Source organism: Sciurus carolinensis, chromosome 12 (assembly GCF_902686445.1).
Source record: "Sciurus carolinensis chromosome 12, mSciCar1.2, whole genome shotgun sequence".
NCBI lineage: Eukaryota > Metazoa > Chordata > Mammalia > Rodentia > Sciuridae > Sciurus > Sciurus carolinensis.
The window spans coordinates 949090-972823 of record NC_062224.1 but is presented as its reverse complement, the minus strand read 5'-3'; the positions used below and the strand labels follow the sequence as shown (position 1 = coordinate 972823).

The window sequence follows — 23734 nt, the reverse complement described above, 5'->3', positions numbered from 1 at the left end:
ACTGATGATAGATAAGCTAATAAACAAGTAGAGTTGTATGAATTTTAGAGAGTATAAAATCTGTTATGTGAATTTAGGAACAGTTTAGACTTCAGGACAACAGTCGGCAGCTCTTACGAATCCTTCTCTGCTGGTAGGAAACGTCTAAAAAGACAGGGTGGGTTGGGCAGAGAACCCTCAATACGTTATAGCCCTTAGGGGAGCTCATTCAGTGTGTGAGGACGGACCTCGGTGGCCCAGGAAGGCCGAGCCATGCTGTGTGTGGGGCTGAGCAGCTGGACTGAGTTCAGTGGTCGGCAGTGTTCACACAGCAACTAGTGCAGACCTTCAACAGGCCTTCCTGTTCTCAGTGGAAATCTGTCGGACCCTCACTGTGGAGGCTCATCTTTGGGGGTGGAGGCCCAGTGTGGTTGGTGGAGGCTCAGCGTGGCGTGGAGGCTCGAGGTGGGGTAGAGTGTGGGGCAGGCAGTCCTCGGTGCTCACTGGCCACACTGCCTTGTGCCACCCTGCGCCTGCCCTTTCCTGCCCTACCACACCCCACCACTGCCAGCTGTCCTCCCGCAGCTTCTGCTTAGGAAGAGCTGGCTCGGGGGGCGGGCTCTGGCCTGGCGTCCTCCAACTCTGACCAGGGTTTTCCTAGCTGCCTGGTGCACGTTTGTGTCTTGGCCTGCAGTGACTGCCACGGGGCAGGTCCGTCACGTGTCGGGCACCACAGAAGGCAGGTGAGGCGAGGGCGTGGCACAGTGGCGCTGGGGGCAGGTATGGCGCCCTGTGCCCTGTCAGGCTCCGGCCAGCTGGGCTTCCTGTCCCTCCTGCTGTCCCTCCTGCACCTCTGCATTGGTGAGGGGCGCGCTGCCACGCTTGCCTGGACTGCTTCCTCCATCCCCTGGCGCCTGCACCTCCTCTGGGTCCCAGAGTCCAGGCTGCCCTCCCTGCACTGCCACACCCAGGTGCCTCTGCTGCCCGTGGCCAGTGACCACGTATGCAGGGGGGCCCTTGGAGCATGCAGATCCCGCTCCGGCCCCTTCCTGCCTCTGCACCCACATCTCGGGACGGCAGCCCCACTCCCTGACTTCGCGCCCTTGCTTGGCCTACGTGGTCCCTGCACCTCCTGCCGTTCGTCCGGCTGTCCTCGTCCAGGGCTTCGCTTTTCCAGAAGCTCCCTTGGCACAGGGGTGTGGCTGGCCTGCTGGAGGTCGTGGGGCAGCGCTCCAGCGGGCAGGGATCCCTCCCCTCTGTGCCCGCCTTGCTCACGTTCCTCATGGGCTCACGTGCAGCCCTGGCACGTGGGGCCTGGCCCTGCAGCAGCAGCGAGTGAGGGGGTGAAGGGCCGACGCTCAGGCCCCACAGGGCAGGAGCCGCCTGCAGAGGGTGTGCTGGGCACTGCCGGGGCTCACCCTGCGGCGAGTGGGAGAGCAGCGCCCCGGGCCGTGCGGGAGGCCGTCTGCAGCGTGATGTGAGCGAGAAGCAGACCCGTGCACAGTGGCCGGCAGCGTCCCTTGCTGTCCCTCGAGGGGGGCTCTGAGATTGACCAGCAAGTCCAGGCTGGTGCATTTTAGACAATGGGCCGTCCGGCTGGGAAGTGCTAGGCTGCCCCAGGCAAGAAGGCAAGGAGGGGGATGGCAGAGCGGGCTGTCCCACTCTGTGCGACGCACACGCACATGTGTGTGCTGTGGTGTCAAATGTAGGGGTTGCTTGCAAGGTCCCTGTGGCCAGTGTGGGAGGGATGGGCCCAGGCCCCACCGTTGGAGAGGTCGCTGGAACGGCCTGGAGGAGCGCTGGCTGGCGCAGGCTGGGGAGCTGTCGCAGCACCTGGCGGGAGGCGAGGGGGCGTGGCCAGGCTCCCTGCCCCTGAGCGACTGTGCGCTTGACTTCGCCTCCTCCGCCTCTTGTTCCTCTGGAATAAACCTGTACTCGGGTTGATGAGCTGAGCCAGCTTATCCCCGTGGAGATGCCCCCCGCTGCGGGCAGCGGGCGTGTCTTGACCTGCCCTGGCCAGGCGCTCTTCGTGCCCAGTTCTGTCTTGTGGCAGGAATTGTGCAGACAAGCAGGAGGGCAGTGTCCCCGTGCCCTGGGCCGCAGCCTGGCAGCTCCTCCGAGCACGGCCAGCGGGGGCCTTGCAGTTTCCTCTCGAGCGTCTCCTGGCTCCCGGGCTCTACTGAAGCCTGCAGAGCACCCAGCACCTCTCATACCTGACTGCGGATGAACGGAAATGGGCGTGTCAGACGTTGAGAGGAGCGCGCAGCTGCCGGTGACCCCAGTGACCCTGTCCCGGAGAGCATCGCGGCCGTGTTTTGGGAGCTGCCCGTGCGCCCGCACCCCACGCGGTCACGCACATGCGTGGCCAGCCCTCCTCCATAGGCCTGTGACCTGCCCTTCTTCCCCTCAGCAAATAGTGGGCTTTCCTTACGCCAGTTTGCTGTGAGTCACAGACCACGCGTCCAGAGCTGCATGCGTGCGGGGAGGGGACTTGAGTCAGCACAGGAAGTGGCCTTCATGAGCAGCGGCAGCGGCCCGGAGCTGACGGCCAGGTGGCCCCCATCTGAAGGGGCAGCCAGGGCTTGGCTGGCACTTGCATGTGGACGCAGGCCTGTCTTGACTGGAACTTTGGAGGTTCCGGGAGCCAGCAGCCTGGAATCGCTTGGTCGAGGTTCTGTGGTTTTGCGTGTGGCCAGTGCTGACGGGCGTGGCCGCCTGGTGCCGCTGGCCACAGGGTCCCGGCGTGCCTCGTCCTGCCAGAGCTGCCGGTTCACAGGCAGCCCTGCCTTCCTCCCTGGGCGCCTCACGGAGGCTGACTTGTTCTTCCTCTGCGTGCCACTGGCCTCAGGGCCCATCCAGCCTCGCTCAGGAGTTTGACCAGGACTTGAGAATCGCCGAGGCTGACCGTGGGCCAGAGGCCCGCGAGAGGGCACCGGGCTGGGGCAGCTCCAGCAGGGCACGCCGCCCCTGGCTTCCCGCCTCTCAGGAGCTGCCCTGGTGGGCAGGGAGAGACTAGCAGAGGCATCTCCTGCCCCTCCTCACGGCGCCCCCTGCCCAGCCTCCGTCCTCCCTGGGACTCGACCCTGCCTAGCTGTCACAGTAGTTGGGAGTGACTCACCTGGGAATCGTGGCCTTGGGTGCCCTTCCCTCTCTGCTGTTTTCTCCGCAAAGCTCGCGTGGCGTCCCATTCCGGTGAGGTGTGAGGCGGGCTTTACGGTTGGGGCCGCGACTGACTCGGGAGGGGAGCGTGATGGAGCAGAGCTGCACCTGAGCAGTGACAGCTTTAAGCAGAAACTGATTTTTGTCTTGTTTCTCTTGTAGTTTTGACGTGTTTCTGTTTTGGTCTGACTAGGAGGAGCCTGGTCTGGTTAGTGCAGTTTATGGCCGAGGGATAGCCTATGGAAAGAAGGGACTTCATGTGAGTATGGAGCAGTCTCGCTCGCCCAGTGCCCCGACCCCTCCAGGTTCTGCCACACCACTTTCCGTCCACCGAGCTGATGGGACACGCGAGATAGGGCAGGGCTGCTCTGCCACGGCCAGAGGGCTAGCCAGCGCAGGCAGGGCTTTCGGCCCCGGCCTTCCAGGTCCACGCGAAGCCGAGGCCAGCCGCATCCCCCAAAGCACCCCGCAGAGCAGAGGGGCCTCACGGGCGGCAGGACTTGGAGCTGTAGCTTTCCGGCTATTCCGGGCTGAATGCAAGAGCACGGGTTTTGAGTGTGCAGACTCTACTTTTGCTCGCTGATTTTTTTTTTTTTTTTTTTTTTTTTTTTTTTTTTTTTTTTGTGGTATCTGAGCGTCACTATAGCACTGAGTTGACGCCCCAGTCCTTTTCTAATTTTTTAGTTGTAGATGAACACAATCCCTTTATTATTTTTATGTGGTGCTGAGGCCTGAACCCAGTTCCTCACATTTGCTAGGCAAGCTCTCCACCACTGCCCTGCTTACTATATTTTTATGTTTTTCACAGACAGTGTGATAAGCGACGCCCATGTTTCTCTAGGAAAGCTGCCCGTGCATGTTTTACATGAGCAGCATCGCTGTCCTGAGACTGGAGCACCTCAGGAGAGGGCCTGAGACTCCGCTCTCCAGAGGCTTACTCCAGAGCACCGAGCACGATGCTTTCCTGTTATCCTTTTGATTACTAAAAATATTCATATGAAATGGTGTGTTGAGGGGTATACCACTTTTGTAACCTTTGCATTAAAAATATCGAATCATAACTTTTGATGGGGGGTACTGGAGATTGAACTCAGGGGCACTGGACCACTGAGCCACATCCTCAGCTCTATTTTATATTTTATTTAGAGACGGGGTCTCACTGAGTTGCTTAGTACCTCTCTTTTGCCAGGACTGGCTTTGAACTCGTGATCCTCTTGCCTCAGCCTCCTAAGCCACTGGGATTATAGGCGTGTGCCACCGCACCTGGCTGAATCATTAACATTTCAATTAAAATTTATTAAAACATTAAAATTAAAGAAACTGGTGCTGGCTCGCTGGAGAAATTTTATACCCCATTTGTGCATTTCTGAGACAAGAGAAGACCCAGAGCAAGTTCAGGCTAGAACATTCTTGCAAGCATAGATAGCAAGGCCCAGGGTCGAAGCCACCCTGGAGGAAACCTCAGAGACAGGGGCTTTTTCCCAATTCTTGTCTTTTTAAATTTTACATTTTAACGTGCAGCTTGCTTGTATGTTCGTGATACTTTCTATGTAAAAGCAGCATGCAGGGGTTGAAGAGAGCTCCCCAGCCGCGTTCAGGTGCAGGTGCCGGGTTTGCGCCTTTGATGGGTGCTTGGCCCATTCTGTCCCCCATGACCGCAGGTCAGTGGCCCTGCAAGCTTGTGTCCTTGAGGTTGGCTGGTTCCAGGTGTAGGTAGGTTAGGGTCAGAGCCTGCGGCACCTGGGACAGTGCGGGTCACTGGAGGCAGGGCGGTGAGTGGGTGGAGCACTGCGGTCACACAGACGCAGGCGCGTCTGCTTCTGCACAGCCGCCCCTACCTTCCAGCGCAGTCTTTCTTACACCAGCTAATGCCTTTTCAAGGACATTAAGAACGCGGAGCTCGCTTTGTTCGAACTGAGCCGAGTAATTACCTTGGAACCAGACCGCCCAGAGGTATTTGCGCAGCGAGCAGAAGTGAGTGCCCTTTCCTTTCTCCCTGTCTTTGTTGGGTTAGTTGGAACTGAGCCCCCCACCCCGTTGTCTTACCCCTGTGAACGTAACGCTCCCTCACACCCGCGGCTTTCCTGCAGAGGTTCTGGGGCCTGCAGGCCTGGGGGACATGCTAGTGCAGTGTGGCCTCTGGTGCTCCTGGCCTGGCCTGCAGGAGCCATAAGCAGGGCTCCATGTGGGGCTGTGTCCTGAGCTGCTCTGCGCTCAGTAAAGACACGCTCACGCACTGCTGTGCACCTGACACCTTAGCAAAGCCTGCTGTGACTGTCTGGTCAGACTGAGACGTAAAGCCCTGTGGCTCTTACAAGAAGGACCTGTGCGCACAGAGGCAGAGCAGGTAAGGGGGACTGACCAGGCCTCGGAGGAATCGGCTGGAGGTCCCAGGAGGGCCGGCGCCCGGAGCCGGTGCTGCGAGCAGCGGGCTGTCTGGGCGAGGAGGGCTCTTCAGGCAGCTGCGGGCCCCACTTGTGCTGCCAGTCGAGCTGCCTCGCGGGAAACTTGGCCCTTAAGGTCCGACGTGCGTGACTTCACAGCTGGTCTAAGGAGGAGGGACTTTTGCTTTCTCTTTGGGGAGCGCTGCCTCCTCGGGGTTTAGAAGCCCTGTGTGTGGTGTTTCCTTCTCGGGGTCTCACGGTCCCTTCTCTTGAAGTGGGTTTTACGTTTTGCTGGGGCTTGGGGTTTCTAGTGGCTTCCTCCTCACTCATCGTGTGGCCTGTCATCTCAGGCCAGCACCTGCACCGCTTCCTGGGGCGGGCCCTGGCCTGGGCACCACGGGTGAGCCGAGGCCGCCCCACTCTGGTGCTGCCCTGCCCTGGTCAGATGGCCGTGAATCCAGTCAGGGGTGCTGAGACTTGGCAGGACTAAAACCTCCACTCCTAATGGAATAGAAAACGAATGTTTATCCAAAAAGCGGTGTTGTGGTCGTGACGAGTGTTAATCATCCCGAACGGATGCAGTACTGTTCTCCTTGTGTGGCACAGTTGGGCAGTGGTGGCACATGGCAGTTGCACAGCCGGATTTCAGCCTTCTGCTTCACCCTCTGAGACGCTCACCCTCTGGGTTGCTGGCCCTCTGAGACGCTCGCCCTCTGAGACGCTCGCCCTCTGAGACGCTCGCCCTCTGAGACGCTCTCCCTCTGAGACGCTCACCCTCTGAGACGCTCACCCTCTGAGACGGTCACCCTCTGAGACGCTCACCCTCTGAGACGCTCACCCTCTGGGTTGCTGGCCCTCTGAGACGCTCGCCCTCTGAGACGCTCACCCTCTGAGACGCTCACCCTCTGAGACGGTCACCCTCTGAGACGCTCACCCTCTGAGACGGTCACCCTCTGAGACGCTCACCCTCTGAGACGGTCACCCTCTGAGACGCTCACCCTCTGAGACGCTCGCCCTCTGAGACGCTCACCCTCTGAGACGCTCACCCTCTGAGACGGTCACCCTCTGAGACGCTCACCCTCTGAGACGCTCACCCTCTGAGACGGTCACCCTCTGAGACGCTCACCCTCTGAGACGGTCACCCTCTGAGACGCTCACCCTCTGAGACGCTCACCCTCTGGGTTGCTGGCCCTCTGAGACGCTCGCCCTCTGAGACGCTCACCCTCTGAGACGGTCACCCTCTGAGACGCTCACCCTCTGAGACGGTCACCCTCTGAGACGCTCACCCTCTGAGACGCTCACCCTCTGGGTTGCTGGCCCTCTGAGACGCTCACCCTCTGAGACGCTCGCCCTCTGAGACGCTCGCCCTCTGAGACGCTCACCCTCTGAGACGGTCACCCTCTGAGACGCTCACCCTCTGAGACGCTCACCCTCTGGGTTGCTGGCCCTCTGAGACGCTCGCCCTCTGAGACGCTGGCCCTCTGAGACGCTCGCCCTCTGGGTCGCTGGCCCTCTGGGACGCTCGCCCTCTGGGTCGCTGGCCCTCTGGGTCGCTGGCCCTCTGGGTCGCTGGCTCTCTGGGTCGCTGGCCCTCTGGGTCGCTGGCCCTCTGGTCGCTGGCCCTCTGGGTCACTGGCCCTCTGGGTCGCTGGCCCTCTGGTCGCTGGCCCTCTGGGTTGCTGGCCCTCTGGGTCGCTGGCCCTCTGGGTCGCTGGCTCTCTGGGTCGCTGGCCCTCTGGGTCGCTGGCCCTCTGGTCGCTGGCCCTCTGGGTCACTGGCCCTCTGGGTCGCTGGCCCTCTGGGTCACTGGCCCTCTGGGTCGCTGGCCCTCTGGTCGCTGGCCCTCTGGGTTGCTGGCCCTCTGGTCGCTGGCCCTCTGGGTCGCTGGCCCTCTGGGTCGCTGGCCCTCTGGGTCGCTGGCCCTCTGGGTCGCTGGCCCTCTGGGTCGCTGGCCCTCTGGTCGCTGGCCCTCTGGGTCGCTGGCCCTCTGGTCGCTGGCCCTCTGGTCGCTGGCCCTCTGGGTCGCTGGCCCTCTGGGTCGCTGGCCCTCTGGTCGCTGGCCCTCTGGGTCGCTGGCCCTCTGGTCGCTGGCCCTCTGGGTCACTGGCCCTCTGGTCGCTGGCCCTCTGGGTCGCTGGCCCTCTGGGTCGCTGGCCCTCTGGTCGCTGGCCCTCTGGGTTGCTGGCCCTCTGAGACGCTCGCCCTCTGAGACGCTCACCCTCTGAGACGCTCACCCTCTGAGACGCTGGCCCTCTGAGACGCTCACCCTCTGGGTCGCTGGCCCTCTGGGTCGCTGGCCCTCTGGTCGCTGGCCCTCTGGGTCGCTGGCCCTCTGAGACGCTCGCCCTCTGAGACGCTCACCCTCTGAGACGCTCACCCTCTGAGACGCTGGCCCTCTGAGACGCTCACCCTCTGGGTCGCTGGCCCTCTGGGTCGCTGGCCCTCTGGTCGCTGGCCCTCTGGGTCGCTGGCTCTCTGAGATGCTCACCTTCTGGGTCGCTGGCCCTCTGGGTCGCTGGCCCTCTGGGTCGCTGGCCCTCTGGGTCGCTGGCTCTCTGAGATGCTCACCCTCTGGGTCGCTGGCTCTCTGGGTCGCTGGCTCTCTGAGATGCTCACCCTCTGGGTCGCTGGCCCTCTGGGTCGCTGGCCCTCTGGGTCGCTGGCCCTCTGGGTCGCTGGCTCTCTGAGATGCTCACCTTCTGGGTCGCTGGCCCTCTGGGTCGCTGGCCCTCTGGGTCGCTGGCCCTCTGGGTCGCTGGCTCTCTGAGATGCTCACCCTCTGGGTCACTGGCTCTCTGGGTCGCTGGCCCTCTGGGTCGCTGGCCCTCTGGGTCGCTGGCTCTCTGAGATGCTCACCTTCTGGGTCGCTGGCCCTCTGGGTCGCTGGCCCTCTGGGTCGCTGGCCCTCTGGGTCGCTGGCTCTCTGAGATGCTCACCCTCTGGGTCGCTGGCTCTCTGGGTCGCTGGCCCTCTGGGTCGCTGGCCCTCTGGGTCGCTGGCTCTCTGAGATGCTCACCCTCTGGGACGCTGGCCCTCTGGGTCGCTGGCCCTCTGGGTCGCTGGCCCTCTGGGTCACTGGCCCTCTGGGTCGCTGGCTCTAGGCACCCCTGCTGCCCCATGCTGCTCTGAGTGTGTAGACCTACCACAGAGCTGGGCGGAAGGCCCCTGCCACTGCAGACCCTGCGTGGGTGGTGGTGGGCTCAGCTGCGTGGCTGGTCCCCGGGCACCCGCACCTCTTGAGCTCGCCCTCCGTCTGTTCCGGTGCATGTCTGTGTCATCACCTTGCTGAGCACAGTGACTGGGCTCTGAGCCGCTGCTCCCATGGAGGACGGAGCTGAAGATGGAGCACTCTGACCTCTGTCCCCTGACCTGCCCGTCCTAAAGTTAAAAGCTATAGTTCAGATGAGTTTCCACGACTTAATTTGTATTTGCCAAATTTTGACTTCAAAGGTAAATATAGTCCCAGTGAAAAAGATCAGATTCCAAGAAAACACCTGGGTCTCGTGAGGGTGAGACAGAGGCAGGACTGGTACTTTGGTCACAGCTCCTCAACCCGCCCTGACTGGACAGAGGACGGGGCTGAGGGAACAGCTCGTGCGTGTGGTCAGGGGGATCAAAAGCCCACGCTGCAGCAGCTCGGCGCTGACCACTTATTCTGGGTTCCAGATTCTGTCCCCTCTGGGACGAATTAACGAAGCCGTGAACGATCTCACTAAAGCCATTCAGCTTCAGCCGTCAGCCCGGCTGTACAGGCACCGGGGGACCCTGCACTTCATCTCCGAGGTGAGTGCTTTGCTCAGCTTTCTCCCGCGCTGCTGAGCGGGGCTCTCTCCGCTCCCTGTGCCCAGCTCAGGAGCTGCCTGAGCTCTTCTTGCCGACGCCAGCGTAGACACGCGGGGCGTGCTGTCACTAGAGCACAGAGTGAGTCTGTCGGAGCACCTGACCCAGGGGCCAGTGCCTGAGCTGGCGTGGTCCAGACGCAGCCAGACGGGCCAGAGTGTCCTGTGCGCCTGGTCCTTGAGTACCAGAGCTGCTCTTGTGGGTCTGTCAGCAGGACGAGTCGGGTCTGCCCATGGCCTGTGACTCAGAGTGCCCAGAGCCGCTCTTGTGGGTCTGTGGCGCTGCAGGTGACAGATGCAAGGAAGCTCAGCAGGACGAGTCGGGTCTGCCCATGGCCTGTGACTCAGAGTGCCCAGAGCTGCTCTTGTGGGTCTGTGGCGCTGCAGGTGACAGGTGCAAGGAAGCTCAGCAGGACGAGTCGGGTCTGCCCATGGCCTGTGACTCAGAGTGCCCAGAGCTGCTCTTGTGGGTCTGTGGCGCTGCAGGTGACAGATGCAAGGAAGCCCAGCAGGACAAGTCGGGTCTGCCCATGGCCTGTGACTCAGAGTGCCCAGAGTTGGGATGGAAGCGGGAATACTCTTCTTTCTGTGGGTGAGATGGAAGACGTAATGAGACCTTGGTGGAAACCAGCTACCAACAGATGACATGTGGCCAGGAAAAGTCCCCTTTAGAGCAAAGACACAAGATGAGTTGGGTCTCTCTACTTGTCGGAGGCAGGAGATGTCCCGCTGTCTGACGTGCCCCATTCGGTCTCCCTCCCTCCTGCAGGACTATGCCACAGCCCACGAGGACTTCGAGCAGTCCTTGGAGCTGAACAGGAACCAGCCCACAGCCATGCTGTACAAAGGCCTGACTTTCTTCCACAGAGGGCTTCTCAAGGTGACGGTGTTGTGCAGCACGGGTGCACTGCGCTTCACGGGGACGGGGCTTTGGTGGAATCAAGCTTGACAGATTTTAAAATGACACCTTGAGTGTCTGGTCTCTGCTGCAATGTAGTCTGAAATGTTTGTTGAGCCTCTACTTCTTGCCAGTCTGTTCGTCACCTTTGCATTGCCATGACCAAGTACTCAATAGAAACAGTGGAGAGGAGGAAAAGGTTATCTGGGTTCACCATTTTAAAGTTCCAATCCACGGTCAGCCAGCTCCATTGCTCTGGGCACCAACTGAGGCAGAACATCGTGGTAGAGGAACGCTGAGCTCCTGGCAGCCAGAAAGCAGAGAAAGAGGAAGGGGCTGGGGAGAAGACAGACCCCAGCCACCCGCTTCCTCCCCGTCGTCCATTTGGCCATCAGCAGGTTAATTCCCTGGTGGGGCCAGTCCTCCTGCATGTGAGATGCGCACATTCTAGTCCCACACCACAGCAGCCAGGTCCGTGGCTGGAGGTGCAGAAAGGGAGATAGTAGAAGGTGAATCGGGAGAAGTAGAACTGGTGCTCACAAAAGGCCCAGTTGTAGAGCCCAGTGGGGAGGCTGGGAAGGAGGCCCTGTGGGCAGAGAGGGGCGCAGAGCAGGGCACAGGAGAGTGGGATGGCACCTGAGGGAGGCAGGTGGGGCGGTGGAGGCCAGCCTCAGTCTGGGTACTGTGCTGAGCATTCTGACCAAAGCCCGTGAGCCCAGAGGAGCTGTGAGTTTAAGATTTTGGGAAAATCTGTAATTGAGATCAAATCTGTGATTAGGAAGTAGATTTGGAGATTGTGGTGGCCAAGGTGAAGAGGGAAAGAGACTGTCTAGCAGGCGTTGGTGGTGACCCTGCGCCCGAGGAGACCTGGAGAGCTGCCCAGGAGCTCCGGGACAGGAGCAAGGTGCTGCTGGGCTGGGGGTGTGCTGCACCAGGACCCCAGGGCGCTGGGAGGAGGCGCGGAGGGAGTCAGGAGGGCTGCTGGGCTGGCCGGGAGCCTGGAGCAGCCAGCGCCCTCACCTGGGCAGCCTGGGGTCGGTGTCCTCCTGCAGAGGAGAGAAGGAGGCCCAGGACGGGAGCCAGCCAGCCTCACAGCTGGAACACGGGCGGCCAGGGAGGCAGGAGCTCTTCACAGAGACGGTGGCCTTGACAGGAAGGCGGGCAGCAGCATGGGCAGGAGCGCACTGTGGCCGACAGGTGTGCCCTGTGTTTCCGAAAGCAGCTCTGAGGACACATGTGGCCCTCTGTATCTGTGGGCCCCAAGTCCGCAGGTTCAGTCAACTGCAGAGCGAAACGCTTGGAAGAAAAGTCGTGCGGGCACTGAACGTGTGTGGACGTTCTTCTGCCATCGTTCCGAGAGCAGGGCCTGGCCCTGTCCTACAGACTGGAGGGAGGAGGACCTGACGTGCCCAGGGGGGCATGGGCTGCGTGCACGCGCTGTCGTCTGCCTACCCACAGGAACCAGGCGCCTGTGGGCTGGGTGCCTGAGGGGTTCCTAGAAGCAACCCTGTGACATCGAGGGGCAGTTGTGCATGGGCTTGGGATGGGCGCAGGGCTGCCTGTGCAGATCCACTGGCTGGTGGTCAGTGCTGCGGACAGGGCCCCTCCCCTGCAGGTGCTCAGAAAGTGTGGGGTCGGGTGGATGGATTCCAAGGGCAGCCTTGAATTCGGCCTTGGAAGGTCTCGTCTGGGCTCTGGCTCTAACCTTCCAGCTGTGCTACAGGCCAGGTTCCTGGACCCTTCCTTCCAGCCTCTCCTTCCACATCCGAAGTTGAGGGACAGTCCTCTGTCTCTTGAAGTGACTGAGCATCGAGTACAGTACTGTGTGTGAAGAGTGCTTGAGCTGTGAACAGGAAACAGATGTCGTTAGGAACGTTTTACCTGTGAGAGTCTAGGTTTTATAGATTCTGGAAAATAACTGCCCCCACAAAAGAGCAGAGCCAAGAAGGATGTTGCACATTCTGTGTCCACACCTCACATGCCCCGCGCCAGGGCCCGGAGGGGAGGCGGCCCTGGGAGCCCCCTGCTCCTGTGGTCTTGTCACAGCCACCCTGCGTGACCAGGTCCAGACGCATGGTGCTGTGCCCAGGTAGAACCCTGAGATGACTCACAGAGGAGGTGGAAACCAGAGAAGGCCATCCTGTTAGTGATCTGTGCTTCAGACTCGAGCAGGCTGCCTGCCGGCCTCTGCGCACAGCTGGTTTGGGAGTTGGGAAGAGACCCTTAGTGCAGAGCTGCAGCAGGCGCTTTCACTCCCTCGGTCCGAAGCCCCTTTGTGATCCAGTCCTGGCTGCAGTCACTGTGCCCCTAGCACGGGTTCCGGGGCAACAGTGCATTCTGTAGGCTGCGGGGGTTGCCGTCACTCGCTTAGCACATCCCCAGGAAGCACAGGAGTGGGGCATTCCATGAGATGGGGGAAACCGAGTTGGGGCGAGGCCGCCGAGTCGGCGCATGGACCAGTCCAGGTGTCTGTGACAGGCCAGTGCGCTTGCTGCCCACGTCCTGACGTGGTCTGCTTAGGCCAAGGGCGGTTCAGGTTAGCCGGGTCATTCATGTGCCGTAGCCATTGGCAGTGTCCTCGCACAGGTCTCAGGCCCCAAGTCAGCAGCCCCGGCCTTCTGGGTTTTCTAGGGAGGGACGCAGGGCCCTCCTGTTGTCTGCCCACTGCCGTGCCTCCCGCTTTCACCAGCCTTGGCTCTGAGCCGGCTGAGCGTGTTCGTGGTGTCGGTGAGCAGCTGCAGAGGGCTGGTGGCCACCAGCGAGTGCTTTGGTGGTGACTCAGTTGTCACGGTCACATTTGCCAAGCAGATGGATTCAGGGCCCGTCCGTATATGTAACGGTTAACGTGTTTGAACGTAGTTCCTTTGTCCCGATGGCTTAAGATCTTGATTCTGCTGTGTCCCCTCTTTGGCAGAATGAGGTAGAGAGCTGTGCAGTGATTAGACAGGACCCCCGAAACCAAAGGCTCTTAGGAGCTGAAGAGAATCAGACTCGGAAGAACTGTGGCGTCCAGGCATGCTGTAAGTGGAGTGGGCCGCAGGGCCTCCTGGGCTCCCACCGAGGTCCACACGCGCTCCAGGCGTGACCGTCCTCCCCCGCGCTCCTCGCCACCCGCCGGCTCTTCAGCTGCCGGCTTCCCACCCTCTGCTCCCTCCCACCCCAGCTAGCCTCAGACCCCGGCCCAGTTGGCCTTCAGGAGTGTTGCGAATTCGGCCCTCTTTTCTGTCCTCAAGCACTCCGTTTGGCCTGCGCTCTCTCTTGCCTGGACTCCCACAGTGACCGACCCTCTTCTGGGCCCTTCCCCTCTGCTCTGGCAGGCGGCTTTCTCCTGAGGCTGCACCCACCCCACCGGGGTCCTGGTCCCCGCCACGCAGTGTTCCCGGCCTGCCGCGCCAGCTGGCCTCTGCCCCCTCACTCTCCATGGCCCACTCTGCCACCGCCCAGCACCCCCTCAGAATGCCCTCGTTACTCGGCAGATTCTGCCTCCACGCCCTGCTCGGCTGTCCCTTCCTCCCAAGCCTCTGGTGTGCAGGTGCAGGTAGCAGCTTCCTCTCTGTTCCCAGAGACTGACTCCTGTCTCCTTCGTGGCTCTTGGTTTTTATGCTGATTCCCCAGCTGGTGATCGGCTTCTAACAGGGCTGCGTTCTTGGAGGAAAGAGATAAGGACCTGCTCCTTTTGGCTCTTGCTGGCACACAGTAGGCGCTCAATACATGTTTGTTGGATTGTAAAGATCTTTGAAAAAAAACCAAGGGTTTCCCGTGGCAGGAAGACAAATTAAGAGCAGCCTTCAGTTTCTTAACTGTTAAGTGTCTCCACTCTGGTCTCTGCTGGACGCAGACCTCAGTATTGTCTGTCACCAGTGGCTCCTGTCCCCCTTTGTCTCTGCAGAGTCTGGAGGCCAGCCTCTTGCTCTGCCATGCCCCCAGATAAAGCCCAGGTGCAGGACAGGTAGCTTTCCGAGGAGAATCAGGGCCGTGCTGCGTGTGCCTGCCGCGCCTGGCACGTGGCCACGGGCTCAGCGTCTGCTGGAGGGAAGCCCTTTCCTTACAGCTACCGCAGAGAGTTTGCGGCAGCTGACTCAGTAAGGTGCCCTTCCTGGGGACAGCATGACATGTCTTCCTGACTCTGTTAGAGTAACAGTGAAGTCGAGGTGACACATGCAGGGTCAGGCTTCTGGGTCCCCCTTCAGTGGACGGAGCACCATGTGTACATGGGTCTCCGAGGAGGGGAGGGCCACGGGAGCCCGTGGACGCGAGTGCCCGCCTTGGCTTTGTCTTGGTGCCTCCTTTCCCGGCCGGCCAGGAGCCTTTTTGCTTCCTTCACCCCTTTCATCTCTTGTTGGTCAGAGTTTGAGTGCTGCTGGCTGTGGTCATTTTGAGTGCTCTCCAGCTTCTAGGTGACTTCTGGTCCTTTATTTATTAAGGAAATGGGATTCAAAGGAAGGTGCATTCCTTGGTACTCAGAGTCCTAACAAATGCAGAGCTGCTCTCAGTTTCCTGAGGAAGGAGCTTAAGGCTGTCATTCTTCATTGTAGTACATTTGTTTACTGACTCAGTTCATTGCATTTTCTCCCTCTCTTAAGTCCTCCTATTTTAAAGGAACTCTTGTCATACTCCATGCATAATATCTGTTTAAATCCTTTAGTGATTTATGTGAAACTCCATTTTAAGAGCTGTGCAAATGAAATAATTTTCTGCGTGCTTTTTCCAGGAAGCCATTGAGTCCTTCAAAGAAGCTCTGAAGCAGAAAGTTGATTTTATTGACGCGTATAAAAGCCTGGGGCAGGCCTACAGGTCAGCAGTGATGGGGGGTCAGGGAGGGAGGGAGGAGGCCCTCAGCCTCCCCTGCACTGGCGGGCGTCCCCGGGACACAGTGTCCCATCAGGAGAGCAGAGCACCTGGGCGTGGTTTTGGCCTGGAGGCCGGCAGTCCTTCAGGATCATTGTTGTGAGCCTGGCATTTGAAGCTCCTGGGTGTACACACTGCTGTCACTTTCAGGCAGTAACATGGTGAATGTCCTCGTCATCTGATCTGATTGAAGAGCCCCAGGATGAAGGCATGGGAGCACCTTGAGGGCGATGAGCCTCTGTCATTGGCCACAGTAACCTCCCGCCTGGTGCTCACTGAGGGAGCCTCTGACCTCTGACTGGGAGGGAGGGGGACAGCGTGACAGAGGCACTCACGCTAGGCCTCAAGAGACTGGATCCCAGCCCACTCCCGGCGTGACCCCGACTGCCCTGAGCCCCAGTTCTCCCTCTAGGGCCTCATGCAGGGCCGCCAAACTAAGGAGCTCGTTCCTCTGCCGTGGCAGCTGGAGACGCTCTCCTGCACTCACGTGGAGAGCGCGTGGGGATCTGTTTGAGGTTTGAGGAATCGTGTGTCCCTCCAGTCCCACAGAATTGTCGGGAATAGAAATTGAAACAGACTGGAATCACCCTGTAAAGTGCTCTATGAATGTGAGCAGACATTTTATAACAAATACTTGTTCCTCATAGAAAACTGACGTATAGAGGATCTGGAAATTATTCCTATCTTTGTAAAAGGAAGGATACATGAAAATGGTTTGGTTAGTCACAACTGTTTTCATTCTGAAATGCTTACAGTTCTGAAGTATACTTCTTTCTTCTCAGAATTTCAAATTACATGACGATTTTCTAGATTAAGTGGGGTAATGTCAGTGGACGGAGATAATAGTGATGATGATGATAAGACACAGCTTAAGTTTGTGAATTTGATTCAGAATGAAAATCCTGTCTATGATTATAATCTGCGTACTTTTTTCCCAAGGGGAAACGTATTCTTCAGTGTGTACTAAATGCACCGTTTTAGGTGTTGGAGCTGATTTGAATTGGGCAGAGGGGTTTCAGTGCACGCTTCCTTGTAGAAATCAGTAAGTTAACTTGCCCAGGAGTTCAGGGGCTATGCTGTTGTCCTCCTGGGCCCTGGCAGCACTCCCAGGTGGACTGGAGTGTGGGTCAGAGGCCCTGCCGCAGTCAGGTGGCAAGGGCGAGGCGTCGCCCAGCGCCCGGCTCCAGAGGCGGCTCCCTGGGGCGTCTGCGCCGTGTGCTCATCCCTGTTGTTGAATACCTAGGGAGCTGGGCAATTTTGAAGCGGCCACTGAGAGCTTTCAGAAGGCTCTGCTGCTGAACCAGAACCACGTGCAGACCCTCCAGCTGCGGGGCATGATGCTCTACCACCACGGCAGCCTGCAGGAAGCCCTGAAGAACTTCAAGGTGGGCCTCACCCGGGAAGCACGGCTGGGGTCGGCCATTCTAGAGAGCCGAGTGCTCGCCTAGGGAGGGCTGAGAGCGCTGTGCCCTGGCGGAGGGGAGGGGGTGCTCCTTGTCTGCCTGTGCTTCACAGAGCACGTGTGGTCTGACTTGGCCCGAGGGGACAGTGTCCCAGCCAGATTAAAGAATGAGGAACTGCAGTTTTCCTAAGCTGTGTGGTGCTGACGCAGCGCTCTCTCGTCCCGCCCAGAGGTGTCTGCAGCTGGAGCCATATAACGAAGTGTGCCAGTACATGAAGGGGCTCAGCCACGTTGCCATGGGGCAGTTCTACGAAGGGATAAAGGCGCAGACCAAAGTCATGCTGAATGACCCTCTTCCGGGCCAGAAGGCGAGCCCAGAGTTCCTCAAGGTGAAATACCTCCGCGGTAAGTCTGCACCCAGGCCTGCAGGCCCGGGTGGACCCGGGTCGAGGACCTACCCTCCCTGCAGTGTTTATTCCTGAAGTTCAAATACATTTTACCCAAGGGAAAGACGCTGTGTCACAGTGACATTACAGTGAGGGACCATCCCTAAGGACCGCAGCCCACCTGGGACCCAGAGGGCAGGAAAGGCCTCTGCAGGCCTGCTGGGCGTGTGAGGGTGTGAGTTGCCGCTGTTACCGCCTCCCTTCCTCTTGGGGTCCCTGTGCTGCAGCCATAGGCCCTGATTTTAATAATATGTTTTATTCAGTATATCTAAAATATTAGTTCAGCATATAATTAACATAAAACAGTATTCAGTAATTTACATTATTTTTGTGCTAAGTAAAATCTGGTGTCTGTTTTAAAATTTGAGTACACCTAAATTTTTATTGGATGTTCTCTTTTTTTTTTTTTCCTGTGATAGTAGGGATTGAACCCAGGGTGTCCCTCATGCCAGGCAAGCACTCTAGCACTGAGCTACGTCCCAAGCCCTTTTAAAAAATGTTGTTTTGGTGCAGGGTCTTGCTAAGCAGCCCAGGCTGGCCTGGAGCTTGGGATCCTCCTGCCCCGGCCTCCTGAGTAGCTGGGGTGACAGCGTGGGCACTGTGCCCAGCTTTCACTGCAGATGCTTCTTCTGAATTTAGATTTCGTAGAATTTACAGTTGAAAAATTGGGTTCACATATGCAGATTGTTCCAAGTTTACTCAAGTTTTCTAATAATTAAATCAAACCTCAGTTTTAAGTTTAAATCAAATAAAAAGTGCACTTCAGTCTCTGTCCCCTGGGACCCCCCCCGGGTGCTGCTGGCCGGCGGCACGGCCCACCCACCCCGCAGCACCGCTCCGCACCCTCTTCTCCGGCCCGGGAAGCGTGGGCTTGCGCATGGAGACCCGTGAGCAGCGGGCTGGAGAGGTCGCATGCTGAGTAGCCTGCGTCGGCCTGGCGCCGAGCTTGGGTTCTCGGGCTCTGGAACTGAAAGACGATCTTCCTCGTGGTGTGTGTGGAGGCGTCTGCAGTGTAGCCAGAGGTGAACAGGTTGACGGCCTTGTCCTCCACCTGCACGTCATGTCGGGGTCAGGGTGCCCGTGACCGCATCCTGGTGGGCCTGTTGACGCTTAGGCTTTCGTGGAGTTTTGAAGCCAAACAGCAGGGCATTAAGTGCGTTTACGTGGCTGGCAGCTGTGGAGAGACGGCCTGCCTTTGCCTCCGCAGAGTACTCCAGGTACCTGCATGCACACCTCGACACGCCCCTCACGGAGTACAGCGTGGACGTGGACCTGCCGGGCAGCTTCAAGGACCACTGGGCGAAAAGCCTGCCCTTCCTCATCGAGGACTACGAGGAGCAGCCCGGCCTGCAGCCCCACATAAAGTGAGTGCCCCGCAGACTGAGCGGCGCCTGCGTCCCCGCGTTCCCTGACCACTGACTGACCTTCTGTCCGTGTCCACATTTGCCCTCTTCTGGAGCTAGTGTGGCTCTGACGGTTTTCCTGCCTAGAGAACCTGGAGGCGTGTCAGCAGACACCTTCCCTTCCCTGTTAGGCTCACGCAGGCTCCAACATGCCGGATTCTTTTACTGCTACTTTCGCAACAGATTATTTAGCATTTTGGAAGCTTGACGTTACACTGCTAGACGATTAGTGCTGTAAAGTGGCGAAAGTGGAAATGTTGAAGGGCTCTCACTGCAAGACGGTGGGGCCTGAAATAGAGTCGGACTCCTGGGAGTCCAGTGGGCCTTCAGGTAGGGAACACTGAAGTTGGCCCTCGTTCTCTTCTGGAGTCGTGGGCAGGAAGCACTTTCTGAGGACAGCAGCGTCCTGGGGCGGGTGCAGCTCAGCCACTGCAGTGGGTAGCAGGTCCCTGGGCCACAGCAGGCTGGGTTGTGGAGTGTGCGGGGCTGAAGCCACTCCATGCTGGAGGCAGGGCCCAGGTCTCAACAGAAGCACGTGCAGACCTTCCTTCCTGGTGGGAAAACAGCGCCATTTGGCCCCAGGATTCCTGCAGAGCGCATCACTGGGATGAGAGCCAGGAGCCAAAGGGCCACATAAGGAAATGGACAGAAATGATAGACCACAGCCTGAGACCTGGGGCACTGGGTATTGGAATCCTTGGGTGCAGACTGAAAACGACTCCAAGTGACATGTTCAGAGAAACGTGAAGAAATCAGACAGGAGTGAGGGCAAGGGACTGTCACAAACAAACAGATTTTCTTAAATAATCAGAAGTTCTAGGAATAGAAAGTGTCATCATTGAAATAAAGAATTCAGTGTACAGGGTAACAGCAGGTTGTATGTGACCTGCTCCGAGGGACTGGCTCACCAGAGGTCTGCTGCGAAGGTCCTCACCTTGCCTGTGACGTCTCTTGCAGAGATGTGCTACACCAGAGTTTCGAGAGTTACAGGCCTGAAGTACAGGAGCTGATCTGTGTGGCCGATCGTTTGGGGTCGCTGATGCAGTACGAGACGCCAGGCTTCCTGCCAAACAAGAGAATACACAGAGGTATTCTGGGAACTCTTGTGGAATGTTACTATCTCTGGCACAAGAGCAGGGTGGTTAGTCCACATCCTGCTTTTTAAGAGCATATATGTTATGTGTTGAGCTCACGCGGGGAGCCCTCGTGGGGAGTGCTCAAAGGCAGCACTCCCCGCCTTCCTCTGTCGCTGTGTCACAGAGACCCGAGCTTCCGTCCTCTGACGTCCTTTCTGTGGGTTGGGCAGGTGGTCCAGGGGAGCCATTTCCTTATAGAGCATAAGGAGAAATTCAAAGAATTGGAACCTCCCTTGCTTCCCTGGGCAGTCGGGAGCAGAGGGCCTGGTTCTGACCAAGTGGGACTGGTGCGTGCTCTGGCTCCTGCTGTGCGGCGGGACGTCTGAGCCTCTGTGTGGTGACTTGTCCAGGAGTTAGGCCGGCCCCTCGGTGTCCTGGTGAGCTCCTTTCTGGCCTTTTCCTCGTAGCCATGGGCTTGGCCGCGCTGGAAGTCATGCAGGCCGTGCAGCGTACCTGGACCAACTCGAAGGTGCGCATGAACGGGAAGACTCGGCTCATGCAGTGGAGGGACATGTTCGACATCGCCGTCAAGTGGAGAAGGTGAGGCCCTGGGACGGCAGGAGCCGAGTCTGTGCTGTCGGGTAACGGCCTCTTCTCGCCAGCAGGTGGGAACCCGTTTTGCTTATTAACGTTCGGCCCTGTAAGTTAGGTTTTCCTCTGTGAAGTCTTCCAGAAATTGCTGGCATCCTCCTTTGAAAAGCACTCAACTCACAGCTGAAGTAGGAGTGAGTGCTGCATGGTTTCCAGATCCTTGTTCAGAAGGTCTCTGGAGGAGCGATTCCTTACCTGTGGCCACTCTGGGGGGGTGACCCAGCAGGTCCCTCTGTGACCAGCTGGCGTAGAGAGGGTCTTTGGTCCTCGTTTGCTCTGTTAGTAAACCTGTCACTTCCTGTTCGGCCCCCTGGGACATCCGTTGGAATCTGCGGATTGGGTCGCACTCAGGGACGTCACAGCCTAAAATGCCGCTGTGTTCTGTGAGTCTGAGTTGTCACGCCTTCCGCCCCACAGGGTGGCCGACCCCGACCAGCCCGTGCTGTGGCTGGACCAGATGCCAGCACGGAGTCTCAGCAGAGGCTTCAACAACCACATCAACCTGATCAGGTAAGTGCCTTCTGTGGGCCCCTCCTGTCCTGGGTCGTGAGCGAGCCTCTGCTCCTTTCCTGGAGGTGGCCCTGCACCCCATCCCGGGTCACCCCCCGCTGCCAGCCTTCCTGGCACAGTGCCCACCCGCTCCTTCCGCAGCTCTTCAGGTGCAGAGTGTAACTGAAGGGTGGACTGCCAGATTCAAGCTCTGAGGGGTCCCAAGACCCCGAGGGATGGAGAGCTGAGAACCTGGCGACCAGCCTCCGATGGCAGGGCAAGCTCCCCCTCCAGCGCGGGAGGGCGAGCGGGTGGCTGAGGGCCTGGACAGTGTCCAGAAGCTCTGCGAGTCGGGCCTGGGCAGTGCGTGCTGCCTGCCTCCCTCCCTCCACACAAACCGTGAAGCGAGTTTAAGCCAGCTTCAAGGAGATCTGTGGTAGAACTTACAGATGTGCGTGCGTTACGTCAGAACTGCTGCCGATTCTGGAAACTTGAATCAACTCTGACATTTAGATTGCGTGTTAGTAGACCTGCCATTTCTTTGCTTTTTTAAGTTCTAGAAAATAAATTTCTTTTTCCCTTGTGACTTGTATCTTCCTATTTCACGTGGAACCAATTTGAGACGTGTAGCTGGACTCAGTGGACGGGCCATGACTAAAGGCCACTGTAACTGGGCGCGTGTTGCAGACAGTGGGGAGGTAGCAGCCCCCGACCAGGAAGCTCACCAGCCCGTAGGGAAGATGGTGCAGCACCAAGGCAGGTGGCCACAGGTGCAGGATGCCCAGGGAACGAGGTGCTTGGCCCAGTCTGCACGCAGCGTGGGCTGCCAGGAAGAGAAGGGATGAGGGGGCAGGGATCCACCAGCGTACTGGCCACGTCCCGAGTGGTCAGCAGGCACCCTGCCGAGCGCGGCTGAGCGGGTAGTGGGAAAGGAGGCTGGGCAGGTAGAAGCCGGAATACAGGCAGCTCTCGGTTCACACCGCGGGATCTTCCCTGAAGGTGCGGTGAGCCATCCCGAGGTGTGGGCAGAGCAGGAGCGTGGGCCACTGGGCCGCTGGAGCAGGTGACATGGACAGACCTGCAGGGAGCAGGGGAGAGGTTGAGCGCTGCTGGCCTTGGAGCTGCAGGGCAGCGAGGTGACGGGAGGAGCAGGTGTCAGGGGCAGCCAGGCGCTCTGGTGGGAGCAAGAGGCGGGAGCCAGGCTGCGGGGACAGCCACGAGGCTGCGGCGCAGGTGTGCGGTTGTCCAGGTAGCCAGCTAGCAGGGACAGGACACCAGTGGAGCCCCAGCAGGTGCCACGCGGGGCACCATTCCTGTTGGACAGTGGTGACCTTGAGGGTGGGGTGCCTGTGGGAGCCAGGAGCAGTGAGGTGAGTCCCACGACCCCAGTACGGCTTGGCGTGAACTGTGGAAGAGAAAAACAGAGACAGGAAAGGAGGAACATGCTTGGCATGGGTGGAGGAAGAACGCTGGAGAGCAGGAGGGGCCCCAGCAGAGGCCCCTCGGGAGGCCTGGCGAGCTTCAGGAGTGGCGGCTGCGTCCAGGTCTGTGCTGGCCTTGAGTTCGCCAGGGCTCTTCTGCCCCGGAGCTGAGCTGAGCTGAGCCGGTCCGGGCAGGACCAGCCCCGAGGCTGCTGAGGCAGAGTGAGCGAATGCCCAGCCTCTCCTTGGCTACGGCATTCACACAACTCCTGGTGTCCCTGGTTTACGCAGAAGTCGCTCCCAGCATGTCCCTTTGTGAAGCGATTGCTAATTTCATCCTTACTTCTGCCTTTCAGGGGTCAGGTGATCAACATGAGGTATCTGGAATATTTTGAGAAAATACTTCATTTTATTAAAGACAGGATTCTTGTCTACCACGGGTAAGCCTGCAGTTTTCTCCTTCACGGTCACGGACTGAGTGGGGAATGTCACATGCCTTACGTTCACCACCTGTGGAAATGCGAAGCCACGCCCGGGGGACGGCCGGACCTGTCAAGCCCCTCCCTGCCTTGTGGGCCTTGGGTCCTGGGGGCCAAGTCAGGTGGGCCTGCAGGGCCTGCTCCTTCCTCCAGGGAACTCGGCGCCCAGTGGCCACAGCACTAGCTCAGTGCCGCCTTGGTGTGAACCTGGCAAGATGCGCTCGCTCGAGCAGCCTTAGGATGAGGAGCGCCTGTGCGGCCAGCCGCCGCGTCTAGGACAGAATCCCCGGCACGTGGGCAGGGTTCTGGCTGTCCCCCTGCCGGCTTGCCTGGTCGCCATTTCAGGGATGCTCATCTGCAGCCTGAAGGCCTTGGGATTGTGCACCCCTCCTCCACACGTGTAGGACTTTGGTGTGGCCACCGTGCTGAGTGCAGGCATCCCTTGGCCTCCTAGGGGGACAGCTCCAGGACCCCGGCAGATGCCAAAACCCATGGATGCTGAAGCCATGTGAGGGTGACGGGCTGGGGTTCAGCGGTGGAGCACCTGCCTGGCAGGTGTGAGACCCTGGGTTCATCCTCAGCACCACACAGAAATAAGAATAAGGGCCCATCAACAACTAAAAAATCATTTACAAAAAAATGACAGTCTGTGCAGAACCTGGGCACATCCGCCCCATGCTTCAGGCCACCTCCAGGTTGCTGGTAATGCCCAGCACACTGCTTAGGAATAACAACACGGAAGAAGGCCTGTGCATGTTCAGTATCTGTGCGGTGCTTTTCATGGGTTTTGCCCCTCTTTTCCAGTCCTGGGGGTTGAACCCCGGGGCGCTCTAGCACTGAGCCACAACACCAGCCTTTTTTTTTTTTTTTTTTAATTTTGAGATAGGGCCTTGCCGGGTTGCCAAGGCTGGTCTTGAATCTTTGATTCTCTGCCTCGGTTTCCCGAGTCTCTGGGATTACAGGTGTGCACACTGCTTCCAGCTTTTTATATGCATTTTTGATCCCATGGTTGGACCTGCAAATGTAGAACCTGATACAAAGACCCTCTGTATTGACTTGTAATTAGGCGTAGTTGAAGTTGAGGTTGATGCATGATTGGGTAATCATCTTCCCGCATGATCTCAGTTGCCCTCTTCTTCCTTCCCCCTCTTTCTCTTAAAGGGCTAATAATCCTAAAGGATTGTTGGAAGTCAGAGAAGCTTTGGAAAAGGTACACAAAGTGGAAGACCTTCTTCCAATTATGAAGGTAAATTGATCATC

The 23734-nt window shown here is 58.8% G+C and overlaps 2 protein-coding genes across 11 annotated transcripts in view; one reads left to right on the top strand and one right to left on the bottom strand.

Annotated features, from left to right (window-relative positions):
* Positions 1-23734, top strand: part of Ttc13 (tetratricopeptide repeat domain 13) — a 56068-nt gene that overhangs the window by 20007 nt on the left and 12327 nt on the right. For 5 of the 9 annotated variants that reach the window (XM_047520328.1, XM_047520327.1, XM_047520326.1 and 2 more), the window contains 13 exons: positions 3332-3397; positions 5020-5112; positions 9189-9305; positions 10131-10241; positions 14971-15053; positions 16351-16492; positions 16740-16914; positions 18163-18319; positions 19316-19446; positions 19902-20034; positions 20503-20595; positions 22352-22435; positions 23636-23720. In XM_047520328.1, coding sequence (XP_047376284.1) covers positions 3332-3397; positions 5020-5112; positions 9189-9305; positions 10131-10241; positions 14971-15053; positions 16351-16492; positions 16740-16914; positions 18163-18319; positions 19316-19446; positions 19902-20034; positions 20503-20595; positions 22352-22435; positions 23636-23720 — 1470 coding nt within the window. The remainder of the gene's footprint in view (positions 1-3331; positions 3398-5019; positions 5113-9188; positions 9306-10130; positions 10242-14970; positions 15054-16350; positions 16493-16739; positions 16915-18162; positions 18320-19315; positions 19447-19901; positions 20035-20502; positions 20596-22351; positions 22436-23635; positions 23721-23734) is intronic. The other 4 variants (XM_047520330.1, XM_047520329.1, XM_047520334.1 and 1 more) reach the window with 2 other exon arrangements.
* The window catches only part of LOC124961583 (collagen alpha-1(III) chain-like), a 41732-nt gene continuing 18039 nt past the window's right edge, over positions 42-23734 (bottom strand). Inside the window, exons 1-3 of one of the 2 annotated variants that reach the window (XM_047520336.1) lie at positions 5501-6179; positions 2607-3375; positions 42-2560 (exon numbers count right to left, since the gene is read on the bottom strand). In XM_047520336.1, coding sequence (XP_047376292.1) covers positions 637-2190 — 1554 coding nt within the window. In that variant the 5' untranslated portion in view covers positions 2191-2560; positions 2607-3375; positions 5501-6179 and the 3' untranslated portion in view covers positions 42-636. Of the gene's footprint in view, positions 2561-2606; positions 3376-5500; positions 6180-23734 lie in introns of those variants that run through there. The other variant, XM_047520337.1, reaches the window with a different exon arrangement.